Source organism: Equus asinus, chromosome X, assembly GCF_041296235.1.
Source record: "Equus asinus isolate D_3611 breed Donkey chromosome X, EquAss-T2T_v2, whole genome shotgun sequence".
NCBI classification, from domain to species: domain Eukaryota; kingdom Metazoa; phylum Chordata; class Mammalia; order Perissodactyla; family Equidae; genus Equus; species Equus asinus.
This window is the reverse complement of record NC_091820.1, coordinates 7,941,479-7,962,149: the sequence shown is the minus strand read 5'-3', so window position 1 is coordinate 7,962,149 and position 20,671 is coordinate 7,941,479. Positions and strand designations below refer to the sequence as shown.

Here is a 20,671-nt window from a genome sequence, read left to right as displayed (position 1 = left end):
AGGGCTCATGCAGGGTAGCAATCAGTAAGAAAGGTGTTCAAGTGACTATATGTCAGAGATGGCACACTGATAAATGACAGATGTTTGACTTTGGAGACTTTGGCTTAGAAAACTTCCATGTTATACCAAATTCTACATCATCCCTGCTTCCAATGGTCTAGTGTTCCCTTTAGGGGTCTACAGAGCCAAGAGAAGGCTCCCTGTCTGAATATAAGGATTATAGCCCTTGGCTGGCCCTGTGGCCAAGTGGTTAAGTTCGTGTACTCTGTTTTGGTGGTCTGCGGTTCGCTGGTTCGGATCCTGGGCAGGGACCTATGTACCACTCACCAGGCCATGCTGTGGTGGCATCCCACAAAGAAGAACTAGAATGACCTGCAACTAGGATATGCAACTATATACTGGGGCTTTGGGGAGAAAAAAAAAGAGCAAGATTGGCAACAGATCTCAGCTCAGGCCCAATCTTCTGCACCAAAAAGCATTTAAAAAAAAGGATTATAGCCAACATTTATTGAACTTAGGGTCCATTGACATGAAAGGACTCAGAGATGGATATTAGTCCATTTTATAGATGAGGAAATTGAGGCACAGAGAGGCTAAGAAACTTGTCCAAGTTTCTACAACAGATAGGCCAAGGTCATGATTATGAACCCAGAGAATCTGGTTGCAGAACCTGCACACCCCGACACCACACAGGGAAGCCATCTTTGCCCTGTGTGGACACCTAACTGACCCCAAAGCCCCCACATTCCACAGACAAATTTGAAGCATGGAGAAATCTTTGAAGAGGAAAACAAGATTTGGCTGTTCTGAGGAAGATATTTAACATTGTTAAAAACATTTTTTAATAAAAATGAAATAAATGCTGGACCTTGGGCTATTTTTTTGTTGACCATAGGGCAATGTTATTTGTAAGAGGGCTTTACTGATCTTGATTTTTTTGATAGATTATTCAGGCGTGATTTATCAAGGCAAATGTTTTGGGGCCCAAATAACCATTCCTTTCTTCTCTCCTCAACCTCTTCACTCCTCATCACTCCAGCCCAATCTTAGTCCTCAAGTTTTATCTTCTAGAAGAGTCAGGTGTTTCAGATGAGGCCGGGATGAATTCTTCCTAGTAGGGAAGTATTTTGAGTAACTAAATGTCGGCCAATGACCCCAGCTGATAAGGCTCTAGGCCAAATGGGGGCAAAAGGAATTGTAAGCCAAATCACAAAACAATAAGTAAAAACTCCAATTAACAAGAATTTCACAACAAACATAGGCTGATGACTATTTTATTAAAGCAATACAGAACACAACTAGAGGCCACTATGTTCTGGAAATGTAGGAAATTGGTTGAAATCTTTTTTCTCTTATGATTCCCATATTAAGCTGTTCATAACTGATCTCTGTGTTTGTTTAAAATTAACACAATTGTTTGCTATTTTACATTCTTTGTTAAGTCTTGGCCTTAAATTCAATCTTGGTATTTTCAGCAATTGTTTACTACTAAGGGGCAAACTTCAGACTTAGGGGAAAAGTCAGTGTTTTCATTTTGCGTGAAGTTGGGAAAGGAGGTGGTCAACTTGACATTGCTTATAAATAAAATGAGCAACTTGACCTTTTTTCCTTGATAAAATTTTATACTGGAAGAAATGTAGTATGCCTTGGTGACGATAACTGATACAATAGCCATATAGTCTCTAAATGATTAGAATGGAGAGAAGTTTTGTTTAACATTTCAAGTTACTCAAATGGTATATGTCTCCACACGTGTCCTTTTATTACAGGTAAACTCAGTGGGAGAGTAAGCATGTGTGTGTATGTGTGAGCACCCATTTGTCCTATGTTGCGCTGTTGGTTTGAACCACAAAATGGAAAAGAATGTAAATATTTTCTGATGTTTACGGGCAGTCAACCACTCTAAGGGATAGACAAAGTTTGTGTTTTTTTCTTTTATCTTTCCATGAGCTTAAACTTTTGCCTATTCCCAGTGAGGCCCTAGGTCAAGGGGAGCCCCAGCCTTCTACCTCCAGTGTGGATGTGGCTGGTAGAGGACTGAAAATAAATGGCCATTCCTTTGGAACTAAAATAGCTTCTCTTACAAGCAGAAAAATTAACTTGGTTCAACTCTGGATTTGTCTGTTCTAAAAGAAAAGTAGGGGGGAAACCATTTTGGTATGTGTGATTCAACCTGAGGAAAAGAAGGGCACTTCTACAGTTAGAAATAATGGTCATCTCTTCTTTGTTGTTTTATTGTATTGCTAATTTTTGTTCCTGCTAAAGTTTATTGCTCCTTTCCCTTTCCCCGTCTTTGGTCAAAATACTTCTCTGAAAAATCAGTTCCCTGTGAACTGATTTCTACTTGGAATTTACCTGAAGGGGACCCACTAAGATCCAGAGTTCCCATCAACGAGAACTGAAGGAAGGGGGTGTGTCTGGATTGAAGTAGAAGAAAGGGAGAACAAACTTTAAAAAATTTAAATTTGTTTCTGACTACAGAAGTAATTTATGGTTATTGTGAAAAACTTGGATCTTTGTACAAACAGCTACGACTCTTTCCTAGTTTCTTTCTATGCACATTTATGTGTGTGTGTTTAAATTATTTACATGTTATGGTCATGTGTAATATTCATGTATAATTTACAGTCTTGGTCTTAAATTTTAGTTTGTCACGTTTTCTCCACTAATAAGTTTTCTTGTAAAGCATACTTTTTATCACAGTATTCCTTCAAATAGATATAAGAAATTTTAAGTGAGGCCCAGTTTCTTACTGGTATATAATGCTATAATCAACATCTTTGCACATATCTTCCCACGCATTTTGATGACTCTCTTAGGGTAATTCCTAGACGTGTATTTGCACCTCAGAAAAAATTATGCTTATGTAAGCCCTCACCAACAAAAAGTGAATGAGAACAGAACAGGTTTCAAATTTACTAGTGACATGGGAGTGTTTATGGTGAGATGAGAGTTCCCCTGAGGTGACTTACTCAACTTCGTTTGTCTCTTTAGCTTAATTTAAAAGACATAGCACAGTTCTGTAAATAATCTACTTTTGCTTTTTTACTGATTTAACAAAATGATTCTCCTTAGTCCTGGCCATATAAGCTTTACATCGTTAGAAGAGAGAATTTGCTGGCATGACATAAATGATGGGGGTCCTGATGTTGATGTCATGATCCACTAATCAGTTATGACCCACAATTGAAAAACGCTAGCATAGAAATAGAGTGTGTCATCCATCTAGAGGTAGATGTTTCCAGGGTTGGTTAATTCAGAGGCACAATGATGCCACAAACCACCTAGGGTCTTTCCAGCTTTTCACTTGTACCTCCTGATCACAAGATGGCAGACACAGCTCCAGGCATCACATCCTCAAACAAATAAATCCTCAAACAAAAAGACAGAACAGCACTTTTTCCTAGCATGTATATATTTTTTTTAATTAGAGGGTAATCTTTTCCCCCAGAAGCTCCTCCTCTCCCAGCAGCCTTCCCTTTTGGTTTCATTCATTGTTCAGTTTCCACTACAACCCATCCTAAACCAATCACTGGCAAGGGGAATAGATGCCATATTTGGTAAGGATATGGTATGTTATGGTAATCGATGCCGTAATTAGCATGGAGGAGTGGGCATTAAGTCCCTGGAACAGGGGAGGCGGCTCATCTCCCCTGAGCTCATGGAAAGTCAGACGCTGACATTAATTCCAGTTCTGCCAACAAGGAATGAATGGTGAGGAAAGCTGTTGGACAGCTAGCTAATGATGTCTGCCATATTGCCAGAATATTTTGACAATAGATCTGTCATAGTGTTAATACTATTAGACCTTCTCTTATCATTAGTTTTGAGCTTATTTTATACCTTTGGTAGATTCTAGATTCCTTAAGGGTGAGAACTTACTATTTTTACCAGGACATCGCCCTAGAGGGTGATTAATAAATATTTAATAAATTGATTAGAGTTGACCCATGTCAGTTGATTAAAAGCTTTCTTACTTTTTTAATTGAATTTAAATTTTTAAGAATCAAATTATTTGTTTGAATATCAACACCCTCCCAGTAAAGTTATGTTTATTCATTCCAGAAAATGATTAAGGGGCTTTAATCATAAAGGTACTGGAATAAAGTTACTGTGGGTGGTGTGTAATATAAACCCTTAAAAGACTGTTTACAATTCTGTGTGGGTGTAGGAGGAAGAAAGGACTCAAATATAAATAGGAGTGGGGAAGAAAATTTGTATTTCATCCATTTTATGCATCTGTTAACATTTTGAAGACTATACAGTAGAATTTATCATCTTAAAGATTATGAAGTGAAAGAAATGTATAAAAAATCACTGTGATTCTCTGAAGCTACATTTAATAAAAGTTTTCTTAGGAAAACTAATTATCTCAACAATTTAAAATTCAGTACATTATTATACATACCACATAACTTTCGTTAAAGAAATCTTTTTCAGTAGAATGGAATGAAAATACCAGATTTTGGTTACTAATGTGGTGTGAAATGTAAAGCCAGTGTTCCAAGTCTTAATTTGTTTTGTAATATGAACATTTCTCAAGAGCTTTTCTTTTTCAATGTAAAGAATTCTTCATATAAACTTCACTTCATTTGGTTCGAGCTTAGTGACCGTAAGCATTCATAATTTTTCACTTTACCAACTATTTTAACTACTATATAAACTCCTGTTTTTTCAAAGACTTGAGATAGTATAATTAACATTTTTTCGAAAAGGAATATATTTCCTTTTAGACATTTCCAAATGTCCCCATTTGCCAACAGAATGTTCAATTTATGGGTGTAAATGAGCAGTCCCTATCTTATTCAAGAATGGCCATTTATAATATGTTCTCTCAAGTGATGTGAAATTTTAAGTTTAATTCAACACAAAGACATAAATGATTTTTAAAAACATTTTATTGTTTGCTAATGGTACTTATTTTTAGTCACAGAATTTACTAAGTGATGATAGGCACAAATCATTGTGTTCTTGTGTCATTCTGAAAGCAACTGAAGTATCTGCTTCAGTTCTCTTCTCAGTTTCTGATCTTTTAATCCTGAAAAAAAAGATAGCAAAAGGAACAATTAAAGTAATTTACAAATATTCCTAGTGAGTACCATTTACAATAACACATATGGCTTCAGTTTTGCCAAAACGATGTACAACCATTTAAGTTGAACTCCATAATTTTCAAAGTTTCTTTGTTATCTCATTGTCATTAGTTATGAGGTGTCCATGAGGAGGAAGGAGACTCCTGCCTTCAGGACACTTAAAACTATTATTAATAATAAAATAACAGTTGCTACCTTTTATTGAATACATCCTGCATGCCAGGCTCTACATTCATCACTTTATTTTCCATAAAACAACTCTAAGAAGCTATCAATATTTATACTCTAATTTTACACAGGAGTTTTAAAGAGTTCAAACTACCTGCCTGAAGTCACCTTTCCATAAATAGCTCTGGCAAGGTGTGAACACATTATAAAGTTCATGGCCTTAATTATTAATAAAGAGGCAAATAAATGCATTTTCTATACAAAGAGGGAACATGTACCTTAGACCAGAATAATCGACAATAGGCACCAGAGTATTTGAGATACAATCAATTTTCAAAAATTCTGTCCCATATTCTCTACAAGTATGCTCATAATTGTGAAGCCATATATTGCATATATTATAATTTTTTATTGGGAAACTATGGTATTTGTACTTGGACAGAGGCTTGAAAATTATTTGATTTAGTCACTTTCATTTTAAAGAAGGGAAAACACTCATAAATTTTAAGTAACTTGTACAATACCATCTCCTTTTTGGGAGCAAAGCCAGAACTGGAACCCAGGTATCCTGGCTCCCCAGCTAGGTCACTTCCACGTCACCCCTCACTGCTTCTCAGTAGAAAATCATCAGTAGCGTTTCTAACTTGGAATTACATTTGGATACATACATATGTAGAATTACACAATCCTATATACACAGAAGTGTTTATGGATACGGATAAGGGGCATTTATTTTATTGGCTATTTCCCACTCATTTGGCAGAACTTTCTGTAATGGAAGAAAATTTTGTGTTTAATTGTGAAAACTTCTTGCTAAAAGCTTAACATATAGAATCCCAGCACTGAAAAGGAATCTAACAGTCTGTCTAGTTCAGCTTCTTCCAAGTTAGATTAAAAACCACTTTAGATAGATAATCTTCCTTTAGGTCTTTAAAGAGATTTTCCACTTACCTTTTGTAGCCTTTTAAATATTTGCATCCCCTCACTTTCAAAAATTACCCCTTTATATCTTCAGTGCAATTCTAGCCTATTCTTGCTAGTCAAACCCTTGAAAGATAAGAACTGATATTCCCTTATATTGTTGTCCTTAAAATTAATGGATTTCAGTAATATATGTTCTGGTAGGAATTCAAAATAATTGTAGAATTTAAACCCACCATAAAAGCGATGGTCTTAATTACTAAGCCATGTAGATAAGCTCATTCATAATATAAAATTACAATACATGCTTGGACTAATAGAGTCATTGACTTGTAGCTACTGAAACTCTAGATTCCAGATTGTTTGAGAACTTAGAACTCTGGGGGCGAATTTTGCTTTACCATTTTCACAGGTGGTGTAGTGGCTTCAGGGTATACTCACCACTTCCTCCCGCTTGGTCTTGTCTGTTGCTGGCCAAGCTTCCAGAGGCAGGTCAGGAAGCATAGGGGGCAAGGGCTGCAAGGGGAATATCGGAGGCAGAGGTGGCTGTGGCGGCAGGGGCTGGATGGGGTGCAGAGGTGGCTGAGGCTGGATGGGCTGGTGAGGCTGCGGCTGGACAGGCTGGGGGTGGAAGGGCTGCTGGACAGGCGGAGGGAGGTTTGGCTGGTGGTGTTGGGTTGGAACCATGGAGTGTTGGCCAGGAAGTGGCATCATTGGTTGCTGGGGGACCACAGGGTGCTGAGCCGACACCATGGGGATATGGTGATGAGGCTGCAAGGCGTGATTTGAGGGATTCTGCTGGGACAGCACGGGGATGATTTGGTGGTGCAGCCATCCACCCATGGGTTCGTAACCATAGGAAGTGTACTGGTGAGAAACAAAGAGTCAGGTTTACCATTGGCTCCATTGACTTCCAACTGGAGAAGTAGCAATGTTTTCTTTGTTATTATGACAATATGAATATTTATTCATTTTTCCTGTGCAAGAATTTCTAACTATGTACACAGATATGAGCTTTTACAAATTACATTTCGCATTAGTGTCTGTATGTGGCATAGATATGTTATTTTACTTAAAAGGGAATTGAAATGCATGATTTATATTTTAAGGGAATAAAGAAAAAATTCTACATACCGGCTGCCTGATCAAGCTCTGGTACCACTTCAGAGGGGTAAGCACCTTAAGAGAAAGAGACATTAGAATACATTTGTTTGAATTTAGTTACATGAAATATAGACTCGCTAATGCAGTCAATACTGTCAATACTGATAGCCTGATAATACGAGTTCTATGGAAGAAGGAATAAGGTAGACATTTGTCAGGTGTTTCATAGTGTTAGGCGCTACGTTATGTTGATCACACACATTTTTCATGTTTGCTCACATACCCTGAGGCAAGTATCATCACCCTCACTTTTACAGACAAGGTCTTGGAGAGTTAAAGAGGTTCATGAGCTTGACTGAGGTTACAAAAGTATTCATTCTGTTGAATTCCACAGCTCCTGCTCTTCTTTGCAAGAGCAAAACAAAACAGAAAAATAAATGTGACATAACATTAATTATATCCTTTTTTGATTTGATGTCACAATGACAAAATAAAGGAGGCAGAAACACTGTCCCTCATCCTAGAAACATAGGTTTTCTGGCGAAATATGTCAGCCTTTTAAGGTTTAACAGAAAATCTTGCCTCAGATTCTTATTTAAATTTTTCCTCAGTTTGTGTGAGTAACAGACTCACAGATTGTCATCTGAACCTATGAAAGGAGTAATGGTTTCCATTCCTTTCTAAACAGTATATACTTGCTTAACGTCAGGTCCGGGGACTCCTTCATATAGCAGTACAGCATTTGAGATCAATACAACAATTACTAACTTTGCTTAAGTAATACTTGAGCAAGTGCTTTTATATCCCTTTACTATTTTGCTCCCCCCAAAATATTTTGAAGTGTGGGTATTATAAATATCTCCCTTCTCCAGATGAGGAAACCAAAATTCTAAAGAGAGAAAATGATTTGCCCAAGGTCACATGGTTTGTATGGAGTTGAGGAGAGCCTCAAACCCAGTTTACAGAAATCTCATGCTGTCCATTACTCTGCAGAATGTCTCATAGACCTCTTCTTCGCTAATGTCTCAGTAAAAACAAATGAGGGAGACACATAGAGTGTGAACATTTTAGAATCAAGAGTGTTCTAGCTGGAAAGGATCTTAAATAACATCTCACCAGATCCCCACATTTTACGGGCTGGGATAGAACAAAGCTGTTGAGCCAGACTTCACTTTCTGCCCTACCATGCAGCCCCCCTGAGTGGTAGTTCATGATGGATAATTTTATAGCCATGTAAGGAGGAGAGACTGAGTCAGAGAGGCCAAGTAGGAGTGTGCTGGGGCAATGCAGGCTTGAGGTGACCCATCAGGGCTTAAACCGGGAAGCTGGTAGTGGGAACTGAAAAATTGGGACTGAAAAACATCTTGAATGAAGAATCAACACACTATTCTTTACAGAGCCCAGGGCATTGTTAACTCAAACAATGGTCAAAATTAGTAAAGAGAAAAATTACCTCATAGCTGAAGTTGATATAACCAGGGTGCCCAGGATGAGGTGGTAGCTTTTATAGGGAGGGGGAAGGAGAAGAAAAAGAAAGAGGGAGAGAGAGAGTGAGAGTGAGAGAGAGAGAGAGAGAGAGAGAGAGAGAGAGAGAGAGAGGAAGAGATTAAGTCAATATGCAATTGTTCACATTAAGAGAGACTGAAGCTACTTTAAAAAATCCATATAGTGCAGAATATATTTGAGGTCTACTTTTAGTTTGAACATGTACACTGTGTAGGAGAGGAGCCCTCTTATTTTAAAGAGGTCCAGAGCAACTAAATGACTTTCCTGGCAATTGTAGTCCTATGGTGGGAGACCTGGAAGTAGAAACCAGCACACATTTATCCTCCAGTGATCTTCAGACACCCCTCCATCCATGCTGTTAATTAATCCAACTCTATCCCACTCACCATTTTACTTCTTGCTGAAATTCACTCCATGTTGGGAAGAGAAATATGTTTCTCTTAAACACTTACGAAATACCAACAAGAAGAGAATTGTCTCACAAAACTTCCTTTACAGCTCATGAGGTGGATAAGTGCTTAAGTATCAAAGAGATTCCTCATACTTGGCATGCAAAGTAAATAACATCAACAACAACAAAAGAAACAACTACGTGTGAATTATTGATGAATGTGAGAACAAGATGGATGCAGTAAAGTGGAAACATAATCCCGCGGAAAATGAGTTGATTTATGAAGTTTAGGCCAATTCTTTTTGTTATTCTGTCAATGTTTTTATGGCAGAAAAATTTAAAAGTTCAATATAAAAAGCAGCCCAAATAATTATCTAAACCAAGACTGTCTGCACTTTCAATAGAAGAGGCCAAGTGACTGATGCCTACATTGTGGAATTCTGGTTGGCCCTGGAGTAGGGAGAGGGAGGAGAGAGAATCACGCAGAACGTCTCCCTCAGACATCGAGCTGATTAAGGCTCTGTTCTTTTAGAATGCTCGTTTTTCATAAAAGAGTTTATTTGCCCTCATCTGAGTGTGAATTGTTTCAGTCAGGTAACTGCTTTTCCTATACCGTCTTGATATAAGCCCTCAGAGAGTAGGGGTGTTGAATTAAGGAGTGGAAAAAGGGCTGAATTTGTAATGCAAGGACCTAGGGGACTAAGGATTGCCACAATGCAGGATTTTAGGAAGGCAGAGGATAGAATCTTGGTCTTGTGTGTGAGAGAGGAAGAGAGGAGGCAGATATGCAAGCTTTGCTGGCTTCTGGTTGTATCAACTGCTCTTCATGCCACTGTAAAGCAGATGGATCCTGCTTTGCCTGCATGTGATCTAAGCTCTCTGACCTTATGTACCTATGTCTGGAGAGAATGGGTCAGGCTTCCTGGTCCTTGGTATATTTGAATGTAAAATATAACTATATGTATTGGGCATAGGTAGAATTCTGGACAACCACATGGAAGTCATGTGCTTAGCAGATCCACCCAAAAGGATGAGGCCTCTGAGAACAGGAGATGGTTCCAGAAGGGAATTCATAACACAAAAATCTTACCCTCTGAAGGATAACAGCAGTGGAGCTTGGAGGGAAGGAAGAGATTTGGACACTTGTGAGAAATTGGGTTTTAGAGGAAACTGTCATTTTTGTAGTATTTGCCTAAGGCTGATTAAGCACTTTCTCTGGAGGCCTTTCAAGGCTTCCTTCCAAAAGTTTGCTCCACCTAGAGATGGGCGATGATATTTACAAGCTAATTGTTTCAACAGAATCTCCTGGGGTGCTTGTTAAAATGCAGAGTCCTGGGCCCCATCCCAGATGTACTGAATCAGAATCTTTGGTGAAGGCATCTGAGAATCTGTTTTTTTGTAACAAGCTCTTCAAAGTGTTTCTTAAACTCAGAGACATTTGAAGACATCTGATCTTGTACTGTCCTTAACGCTAAAGTTTACCAACCGTGGAGCAGATTTGTATTTCCAAGCTTGTGAAATTGGACTTTGATCTATACTCACGGGCATAGCAAAGGCTGCTCCCAGGAGGCTGGCAAACAAAATCCAGGTCCCCATTTCTTGATGGCCCTGAAATATAAGTCAACATTCACTTTTCTTGTCTCTTCTCAAATATCGCCATAATTAATGCACCATAAAACCCACATAATCCACATTAGTTTGTTACTAGTAGAAAAGATGAGACAATTTTTTGTGAGGTTACTTCATTCATATGTGATTTCCAATTCTCAGCCCATTTTGTTGTTTCTGGAGTCACAATAGTGATAAAGATGCTTTTCATTTAGGTTGAGAGCTAAACAAGTCGTAGGGCGGTGAATAATCTAACATCACATGATCTTTGAATGCCATTTTCCTATACCTGTACAGCCTGTAGAGATATAGATGCTAAATGTAGCTTATAAGTCATGATTAAAAGAGTAGAGTTGGCTCTAAAAGTTGAGGAGATCATCCAGGTGCACAGTATTTTATGCTTTTAGAACCAGGGAGTATAGAAATGTTCTTTTGTACAGTCCACCTGGGCATTGCTGCTGTTACAAGCAAAGACTAACCATTCAAGAAAAGACATTAAGTACTTTGCCAAAATAGAGTAAGGAAGGAACGGAGTTTAATTCCAGGTGTTCTGACTGGTAGGACTTCAGGCAAGATCCTCAAGTAACATCTCTGAGCTCCAGATGTGGAGCAAAAGATGTGGTTGAACAGAAGGGAGAGGACAGTGCTAATATTTCATTATTATTCCGTGAATTTTGAATGACTTCTACTTAAAAGATTCTATATTTAGTCGATGGCATCTTTCTTTATTTGACACTGCCCTGTAATTATTCCACAAATAAGACCCTTGGGACATGAAGCAAAACAGGTCATCCTCAGATACATGCATTACTTTGTGGGGCAAATTATTGACTAACTTTGAAAACCGTCAGAAGAAAGATCTTAAATTTTGCATAGGAAGTGAATATCATGTGTGATAATGCTGGCTATGGAAAGTACACTGACGTTTTCTACCTACTAAATCTATTTTTTTAAAGATTGAATTAATGAGAGAAAACATTTAGTTGATGGTTCTATTTGGCGTAATTAAATTAAATATTTTTAAAGTAGTGGATCACAGCAAGAAAGAATTATTTTATCTTAATTGATAAGTAATTAAAATAAATATTTTGCCGTGAAGTTTGGGCCTGAAAAGTGCCTTAGGATTCTGGAACTAAAATTTAAAGAAATATAGAAAAACGCTATGCTGCATTAGAACATAAAAGAATTTATTTAAGCAGTCAGAGTCTAATTTAATTATGATCAAACTGAAGAAGTAACTCACTATTGACAGCATAAAGTATTAGAAATGCAGAATACATTTGCATCCTTTGAACACGAGATGCAGAGAAAGAAATAAGCACAATAAAAAGGATACCACATACCTTTGAATATACGTATTCGGAGTAAGTTTCTGTCTGAAACTCAGGGATGCTTGATCCTTTAGATTTCTTCCAACTAAGGGCTCAATTTATATCATTCACGGCATCAAGAAAAACCAATCAGGTGTCTGGAGGAAAAATGTGTTGAGTATAACTCAAAATCCCTGTATCATGAATTTTTAGAAGCTGTGATCAAACATAAGGCTGTATGTTGTGATTAGTGCATATAGACTCTTTCATTATGGACAATAATAGGTTTAACAGGCAAAAAATTTCATCAGGCTGTTTTTAAGTCAGCAAGTAAGTTGACTGCCCATGCTGATATATTCAAATTTACTTTTAAGAAGCAGCTATGTCATTGTCTGTTCCCTGGTTCTAGCAAACATAACATCATTCTTTACAAAAAAAAGTTAGATGGTTGAGTTTCTCTAGTGTAATCAAGACATCTCCTAGGGTTCCCCAGCCCTTTCAGATCAGGATAAATTGATTCAAGCCCCCATTCTGGTAAAACCCCAAAGCTCTCCCCAATATTTCTCTGAAGGATTATAATTTCGGGGTTACTACTCTCTTATTTTCTACTTCCATTGAAGGTATTTTCTCTGTTCCCTGTTGCTATTCCTTTATCACCATTCTGGTGTCCACCAAAAGAGGGGACAAAGTTCCTTCTCTTTGGCTCCATCCTGCAACCCATCTGCCATCCAAGCAACTGTAAACTCAAGGTTATCACAGTAGCAAAGTGTTTACTGAAGATCTGAAGGACAGGGAAAGGAACATATCACACAGCAGACCGCAGACTTAAAAATGCATGTTGATCTTTGCAAACAAAAATGCATCACTAGGGATATTGCCCTGGTTCCCCCATACCACATAGCAACTCATCCTCTGTCAGTATGATGGCCCTTCCTTGCCCACATCCTTCTGGCCCAATCCTGCTTTCTCCTATAAACAAATCCAAATTCCTCTCTCTTTCTTTTCAGAGCTTCTTAACTGTCCCTTTAGTTGCATTGTCCCCATGTTCTCAGCAGCCTCTCTTTTGCCTAAATAACAGCAACCAAAGCCCTTCTCTAAGAAGACCTCTGATCTAGCTATTTAAGTTCATGTGTCTTTTACTCTTCTACCGTAGTAAAGCATATGGATTTTTTCTTTTATTCTAGAACTTGATCAATTAAAAAGCAAATCTGTAACTAGTGTTGAGGTAGCTGATGAATTGCCTACCAATATTAGATCGATAAAGGAAATCCTGAACACGTACTCAGATACTATTGGTGGTATAGCAGGATCTCTTTGACTACTTGAGCAATATTTTTAAAGTTTGTGCATGTACGTATATTTTTATATAGATGGTCCACATTGGTTGAATTAAATACAAGGAGGAAATATCCATGAAAGGCAATGTAATATTATTAAGAGCTAGAGCTTAGACTTACATGGGTCCTGACCCCAGCTTCATCAAGAGTTGAGGACCCATTGACAAGATATTTAGCCTGTCTAAGGCTCAGTTTCCTCATCAGTAAAGTGGGGATAATAATTGAATCTACCTAGGAGGATTAGTGTGAAAACTAAATAAGAGACATCACTGGGAGAAATGAAAAGTTATTTATCACCTTCTCTAACCCCATTACTTGGCATACAGTAATTGTTTAAAAAATCCTACTGAATAAGATTCTAAGATGATCTTTGGGGATAAATCAGTAAGAAATGAATAACCATCATGAGGAAAGGTAGACTTTTCCATCAGAGAGAGAGATTGCAAAGAATAAAGTGAAAAGTTTTAACAGGCAAAATGTAGGAGTGAAAGTAAACATAGAATATGGTTCTAAAAGCAAATTGTGTCCAGGGTTTGCATTTATTTATGAATATATTTATTGATGAATTGTATATCAGAGGCAAGAAGGAGTCCCTTTGAAGGAAGTCACAAAATAGATTTTATGGAGAATTGGCATCAACTTCCTTGGTGGAGGAGCAGATGGGGGCATGAGCAGCGAGGTAGTAAGCGAGAGTAGGAGGGAGAGGAAGGAAAATGTAGAGCACATTATATTCTTTTTCAATCTTTTTCCCCATTTGATTTAATTATTTATATATATTGGCGTGCCTAAAAAGATTCAGGATATATTTTTTCCTACAAAAGTGTGGTTAATCTTTAATAATTGTCATTGGTGAGCTGCTAGCGGTCTTGTAGTTTTAGAAAATTGATTGCATTACTTTGTCTCACCTTTTAAGAATGAGAGTCATCTATTTGGTCACAACGATCAACAGAATGCTCCCTTATTGTCACATTAATTTCTCTGGTCCATTAGGTCGGGAGTTATTGCTAACTCACCGTGGACAGTTGTTCAGGCTTCGATAACCAATACAATGGAAACGTTGTGGTTCTTTCTATTTATTTCCCCCCACTACATATCCTGAGTCATAAAGTATTAAAATATGGATCTCTCTGCTTGAAATCTCTTCCACAAATTTAGGTCCCACATATGCAGTTTGAAAGTTACTCAATGTTTTGGGGAAAAAAAAACCAAAATTTCAACTGAAAAATTTTTCCTATAAGCAATTATTTCATTTATGAGTAAGTTGACTTTATAAAAGAAAACAGAATTTGCTAGTCTATTTATTTTGTTATGTAGAGGCTATAACATTTCCAAAGCTGTGTTCTTGTTTTTCTTGCTCTTTGACATCAAATATTTTCTTCTCTTTTTAAAAAATCACTATTTTAAAATGGATCATAAGTACAAAATATTTTGTTCTATGGCAATATCTGTGGAACAGCTGCACCAATATGGCCCTAGGGTTTGTCTCCATTCACTTATGCATTTGTTCCAAATATATATGGTGAATACCTATGAACCTGAGACCATTGTGTTCCTATGGGGGACAAATACATACATGAATTTAGTACTGTTTCTAAAAGCTTTTCTCCAAAATGATGAGTGGATAAACTTCCTCATAAATTATAGGTTCCCATTCTTGCTTAGTGAGAAGGAGGAGGGTCCAAGAAATGATTATAAAAATAGCACATTTGGGGCACCTTTTGGTCCAGAAACAGCTGCTCTAAGTCCCTCCTGAGGCCTGTAGGATCAAGCAGGCTGCAAAACATGTACTTCATGTGGAATGACCCCAGGCTGGGAAGTCTTCTACTCCTTTTGGCACAAATCAGGAACCAGATGGTTCCTGTCCGCCAGTGGTTGGAGATGAGGAAAGCATGGTTAATCCCAGGCAGCAAGAATCTGACCCACCTCCATTACACCTCCTCATTTGGTCCCAGTCATATACTTTTAATAAAGAGAGGTAGTCAAGAGCCAAAGCAGTCACGGGCTCCGAGAGGAAGCAGGTCTTAAATGTCTTCACCTCCTGCAATGCCTGACCTCAGACAAATAGTAGGCACTCAAAAACAATTTTATATATATATATATATAATTTTTGTGTGGTGCTTTATACTTTAAAAAGCTCTTTTGGCCGTGTTTTGTAGTGGTTATTCTTTTTCTTGACTTGCAGCCCATGAGATTTTTCTGTTTCCATGTTGCTTGTGCTAGCAACTTCTCCCCTTCTAATTTGCTGCTTCTGATTTAAGTGTGCTGGAAAATCATTTGCCCAAACTTGTTAGGAGTGTATGTGGACTGCAAGTAAAGAGATGCTCTAAGCAGAGGTAGCCTGGGAGGCTCTCGTGTGAGAAAAGCTCAAAATTTTCAGTCTTATGGCATTGGTTTTTGACTGCTAGGAGGATGTTTCATTTTGTTTGGGGCTTTTTTCCCTTTGCTTAACTTCCTGGTTTTCAGCAGTGGTCAAGGTATGTGCGTGATTTGGGGATGTCAGATGTTTTGAGTTCCAGAAGCCTTTCTTATCCTCTATGGGAGCTCAACTCTTACATCTTCTTTTAAAGCAGGTCCAGGATTGTCCAATATTCTGGAATAATTTCAAGAATGAGCAATCTTAAGTAACTGGAGCCAAAGTCAGCTTTTAAATGTTTCTTCTGTAGACATTTACTTATACGAAAATATCATTCTGGTTTTTTACTGGAGTGGAGTTGTACCCTCTTCCGAACTTAGGTACACCACCACTAATTGATTCCAATAAATACACTGACTTCCCTTTGCAGCCCTTGGAAGTCAGGCACTGTGTCTTATACTTCCCTGGGAGCTCTTTGGTATCTAAAAAAAAAATCTCTTTTACAAAGTAGGTGCTAGATAAATGAACCAGTTAATGATAAAAATATAAAGAAGTTATCCATGACATTATGAAAATATAAAAAATGTCCTTGATCTATGTGGAGTCTCCATAGACAAGGAAATCTTGCAGTGATTTGGATGGGCCTTTTCAACAGCTAAGACGGCTAACTCAGCATTGCTTTCAGCTGCTCCTATGGACTTCCGTGCAAATGGCCTCTGATAAGGATCTGAAAATGGGAGATGCTATAGACTGTTTAGAATCTATTATCCTAACACCCTTATTACATTTGGCTCTGACCTGTCCGTTTAAATTGTAATATACTACAAGCAAATATACTGTGATAGATACACTTGATTTTTTTATTTGTGACAATTTATTTGCTTAATGTAATCAAGCTTTATTATTATTATTAGCCTTCTAGAATCACTTCAGCCCAAGGAGTAATTTGAAAAGAATAACAACAAAAAACTCTCACTCACCCACATTTACATACTTTATTGATTGCAAACTATCAGTACCTGTGCCAGAATATGCTGGAATTAATTATGTCTTATGGCTGGTTGTTTGAGGCTACGAACAAAAAAAGAGATCTTCTACCGGCTAACAACATTTAGTAAGTGAGTAGACTTGGGAGAAGAAGCATGAGGAAAGCAGTAACAGAGGAAGGAACCAGAAAGAAGAAAGGCACATATGAGGGGAGGGAAATGCATTGTGATGGTACTCAAGATGGTGATCAAAGATGGTGACAGGCTTAGCAAACCACAAGCGTCCTGAAAAAAAAGGAGGAAACATATTAATAAAGCAATAGGAAATAAAACAGCTATGCAGTAAAGGGAGATGGCCCTAGGATCACAAGCCCTGAACTTATCTGTCAAAGGCCAAAATTGTGATCTAACTTCGACAGCCGTTACTGAGCACTTAGTATATGCCTAACACAGTCATTTGCCTTGGAGTTCAAAGACAAATATGATAGTGGTCCAGTTCTCAAACAGCTCACAGCTGCTAGAAGAATTCTCCACTGTGAGTTGGGGCAGAGAAGACCTGGAGTGGTGTTAGAACGAATCGTCCTTCTCCCCTTCAGGAAGCTAACACACTCTGTGCTTATGTCTGTGTTTGCGGATGAGTGAGAAAGGGCTGAGGAGGGAGGAGAGGCAGAGAAGTCTCACCAGAAGACCTCGGAGGCTATGGTGAAGGTGGGCCATCTAGAGTATTCCAGTAGTTCTTTGGCTGTGTTAGGAAGGGGCATATTAATTATATATAGGACCACTTCAGTCTTTCAGCTTGAAGGCCTATACTTTCTACTTCTGTGGTAATTGTGTGTTAACTGATATGCACACATTGAGTCATCAGGGAAAAATTAAATTTTAGCCAGTGTCTGCTGTTGCCAAGGACAATACAAAGTAAATACAATTGTTTATGAACTAACATGTAAAACAAAACGTCTACCAATAGGCGGCTGGTTCAAATCAACTATGGCACATATAACATTCAAAATGACTGTCCCAACCTGTATTTGTTGACATAGAAGGATGTTTGTGACACGTAGTTAAGTGGAAAAAATAGATTTTTACAGTTTTATTTCTCAAAAATAATTCTCTTCCTCTTCCTCCTTCTCTTCCTTCCCTCCCTCTCTCTCTCCCTCCCTCTCTCTCATTCTTCCTCCCTCCCTCCCTCTGTCTCCCTTTCTTTCCACTTGGGGAGATATTCACCAAAATATTAACAGTAGTTTTCTAAGGGACTCATTCCTGAAAGTCTCTGGGAAGCCAGAGTTTCATCTTATTTCTTTTAAATAACCCATGAATGGAACAAATGCAGGGGAGATACAAGAAGTTTGAAGCATAATATTTCTCATTCATGTTCAGCAAGAGTGATGAGTGAGTGGTGATGCTAGATCGCCCATAGGTCCTGGGTTTATTTAATGTTCCTTCTCAGGGGGGAAAATAGCTGAGCATAAGAGAAAAGACAAAAAAATGATATTTTTTTAAAGTGATAGGGTTCCTTTTAGAGCACTACTACAAAATATCTTAATGATATAAGCATTCACAGAAAGAGCTCATGCAGCTTATAATTTGAAAGGTCTGTAAGAACTTGCTAAATATGTGGTGGAGTAATTTTCAATGAGGGAAATTATATGCAGAGGGGTAGTGTGTTGTTTGGGTTATAATTAACTGGCAACTGTCGAGAGTGAAACTGTTACATCTGTGTTAACAGAGGTAACACAGTAATGTAAAAGCAAGCACTTTTATTTCTGCTTATTGGGCAAAATACGCCTAAGTAAGTTGCACTTTCCTAGTGGGCCTCGATGTACACATACACAGATTGATAGTTTCCAAACAAAAGCAATATGCTATGGTGGAGAGAACTTGTCTTTGGCAGGATGGCCTAGGTCAGAATTGTGGTTGGGCCGCTGACTCATGATGCCTGACTTTAGCCAGTGTTCTTGACTCTTTTGTGCACTTACCTTAGTGTCTGGAAAATGGGGAAATACCAGTAAGGGAAGCAAGTAATGTCATTCAGTATACATTGGACTCTTCTTAGATATCATTTACAGTATTCAGAGTGACAGTTTTAGTAACTGCTCAAGGAGAACAGAGAGCAAATTTGAAGAAGCAAAGGAAATAGTTTGCTACCCAAAAGGTTGGAAATTATCATTCTCACATATTTATTATGCAGAGTTTCTTCTATTGTTCTTGGACAGAAAATCACATTGTTACACTTTAGTAGCATGCCTTTCTTCATCTCTTGAGGAACTGCCCACAGAGACATAAATGTAAAATGTCAGAATACTATTTTCGCATGATCTGCTAACTCTGTAGGGAACAAGAAATATGTGATAAGACCTGAGGATCAGCGATGTCACCAATTCTGGCTGTGTTGTCGTCCCTGGTATCCATTCCAGGTATTGTTTTATCTAACGGCCCCTTGAACATAGAGCCCAGAGCTGCTTTTCAGCTAGTATCCTCTTCATCACATCCCTAAATTATATAAAATTCAGTGATAGCAGTTGAGAATTATTTCCACATCTCTATTTAAAAAATCACATCATGGGGGCTGGCCCCGTGACCGAGTGGTTAAGTTGGCACGCTCCACTGCAGGCGGCCCAGTGTTTCATTGGTTCGAATCCTGGGCACGGACATGGCACTGCTCGTCAAACCACGCTGAGGCAGCGTCCCACATACCACAACTAGAAGGACCCACAACGAAGAATATACAACCATGTACGGGGGGGCTTTGGGGAGAAAAAGGAAAAAAAAATTAAAAATCTTTAAAAAAAAATCACATCATGAATGGTTTGGATGCTTAGAGTATTAACTAGATCTGAAGCTGATATAATTCTGAGGAATTAAATAAATCAGAAGGAAGACCAGAAGTTAATTTAATTCTACTCACATACATTTTATTATAGGGAATTTTTACTTGAAGTGAAATTAAACAGATGCAATAGCCTGTCACAGAATTCTGTGGAGTAAGTGCCAATTTGTTCTAATTGTAGATGACATTTTCCCCAGTATAACGTTAACAAAGCTTTAGAATCATAAAATCTCCATTTTTTAATCTTACCTAGTGTATCATCATCATCACTGTATCTTAGGCAATCATAGTCATGTGCTAAGTCTATTCTCAATAGTATTCCATACATCGCCAAAGTTTTTAATTCATAAGGACAAAATATTTATTGAGTATCTGTAATATCCAAGGCAGAGGACACGTATAAATATATGGCATGATACCCATACAATGCAGTATTAGCTATAAAAAGGAATGAAGTACTGACACATGCTACAACATGGATGAACCTTGAAAGCATTATGCTAAGTGAATGAAGCCATACACAAAAGACCATATATTATATGATTCCATTTGTAGGAAATGCCCAGAATAGGCAAATCCATAGGGACAGAAAGTAGATTCATGGTTGCCAGGGCCTAGGGGAGAGAGGAATGAAGAGTGACTGCTAATGGGTTCAGGGATTTAGGGGGAGTGATGGAAATGTTCTGGAATTAGCGGTGCGCAACCTTGTGACTATACTAAAAGCCACTCAATTGCACACTTTAAGTGGTGAATTTTATGGTATGTGAATTATATCTCAATCTAAAAAAAGACGTATCAAAAATATATACACGTCATCGGTCTTTATCCTCAAGAAACTTGCAGCCTTTATATACTGGTGTGTATAAGTGATGATGACTATGATGATGAAGCTAACATTTATTAAGTGCTAGCCAATGTTCTAGCATTTTACATGTTTAAATAATTATTGATTACCTTCCACATGCCAGGCATGTCCTAAGTTCATGGACTACATCAGTGAGTAAAAGACAAAGATCCCTGCTCACAATCTCACAGAGAGCAACTATGAACAATAGAAAAATAAATAT

The 20,671-nt window shown here is 38.0% G+C and overlaps 2 protein-coding genes across 7 annotated transcripts in view; one reads left to right on the top strand and one right to left on the bottom strand.

The window, feature by feature from the left end:
* The window catches only part of ARHGAP6 (Rho GTPase activating protein 6), a 469,017-nt gene that overhangs the window by 337,613 nt on the left and 110,733 nt on the right, over positions 1-20,671 (top strand). The gene's annotated exons all lie outside the window — the stretch shown is intronic.
* Positions 6,609-10,779, bottom strand: AMELX (amelogenin X-linked). Its single transcript, XM_070502289.1, has 5 exons — positions 10,726-10,779; positions 8,740-8,787; positions 7,437-7,470; positions 7,317-7,369; positions 6,609-7,049 (listed from the first exon to the last, which is right to left on the bottom strand). Exons 1-5 carry the CDS (start codon positions 10,777-10,779, stop codon positions 6,609-6,611), a joined length of 630 nt encoding a protein of 209 aa, XP_070358390.1.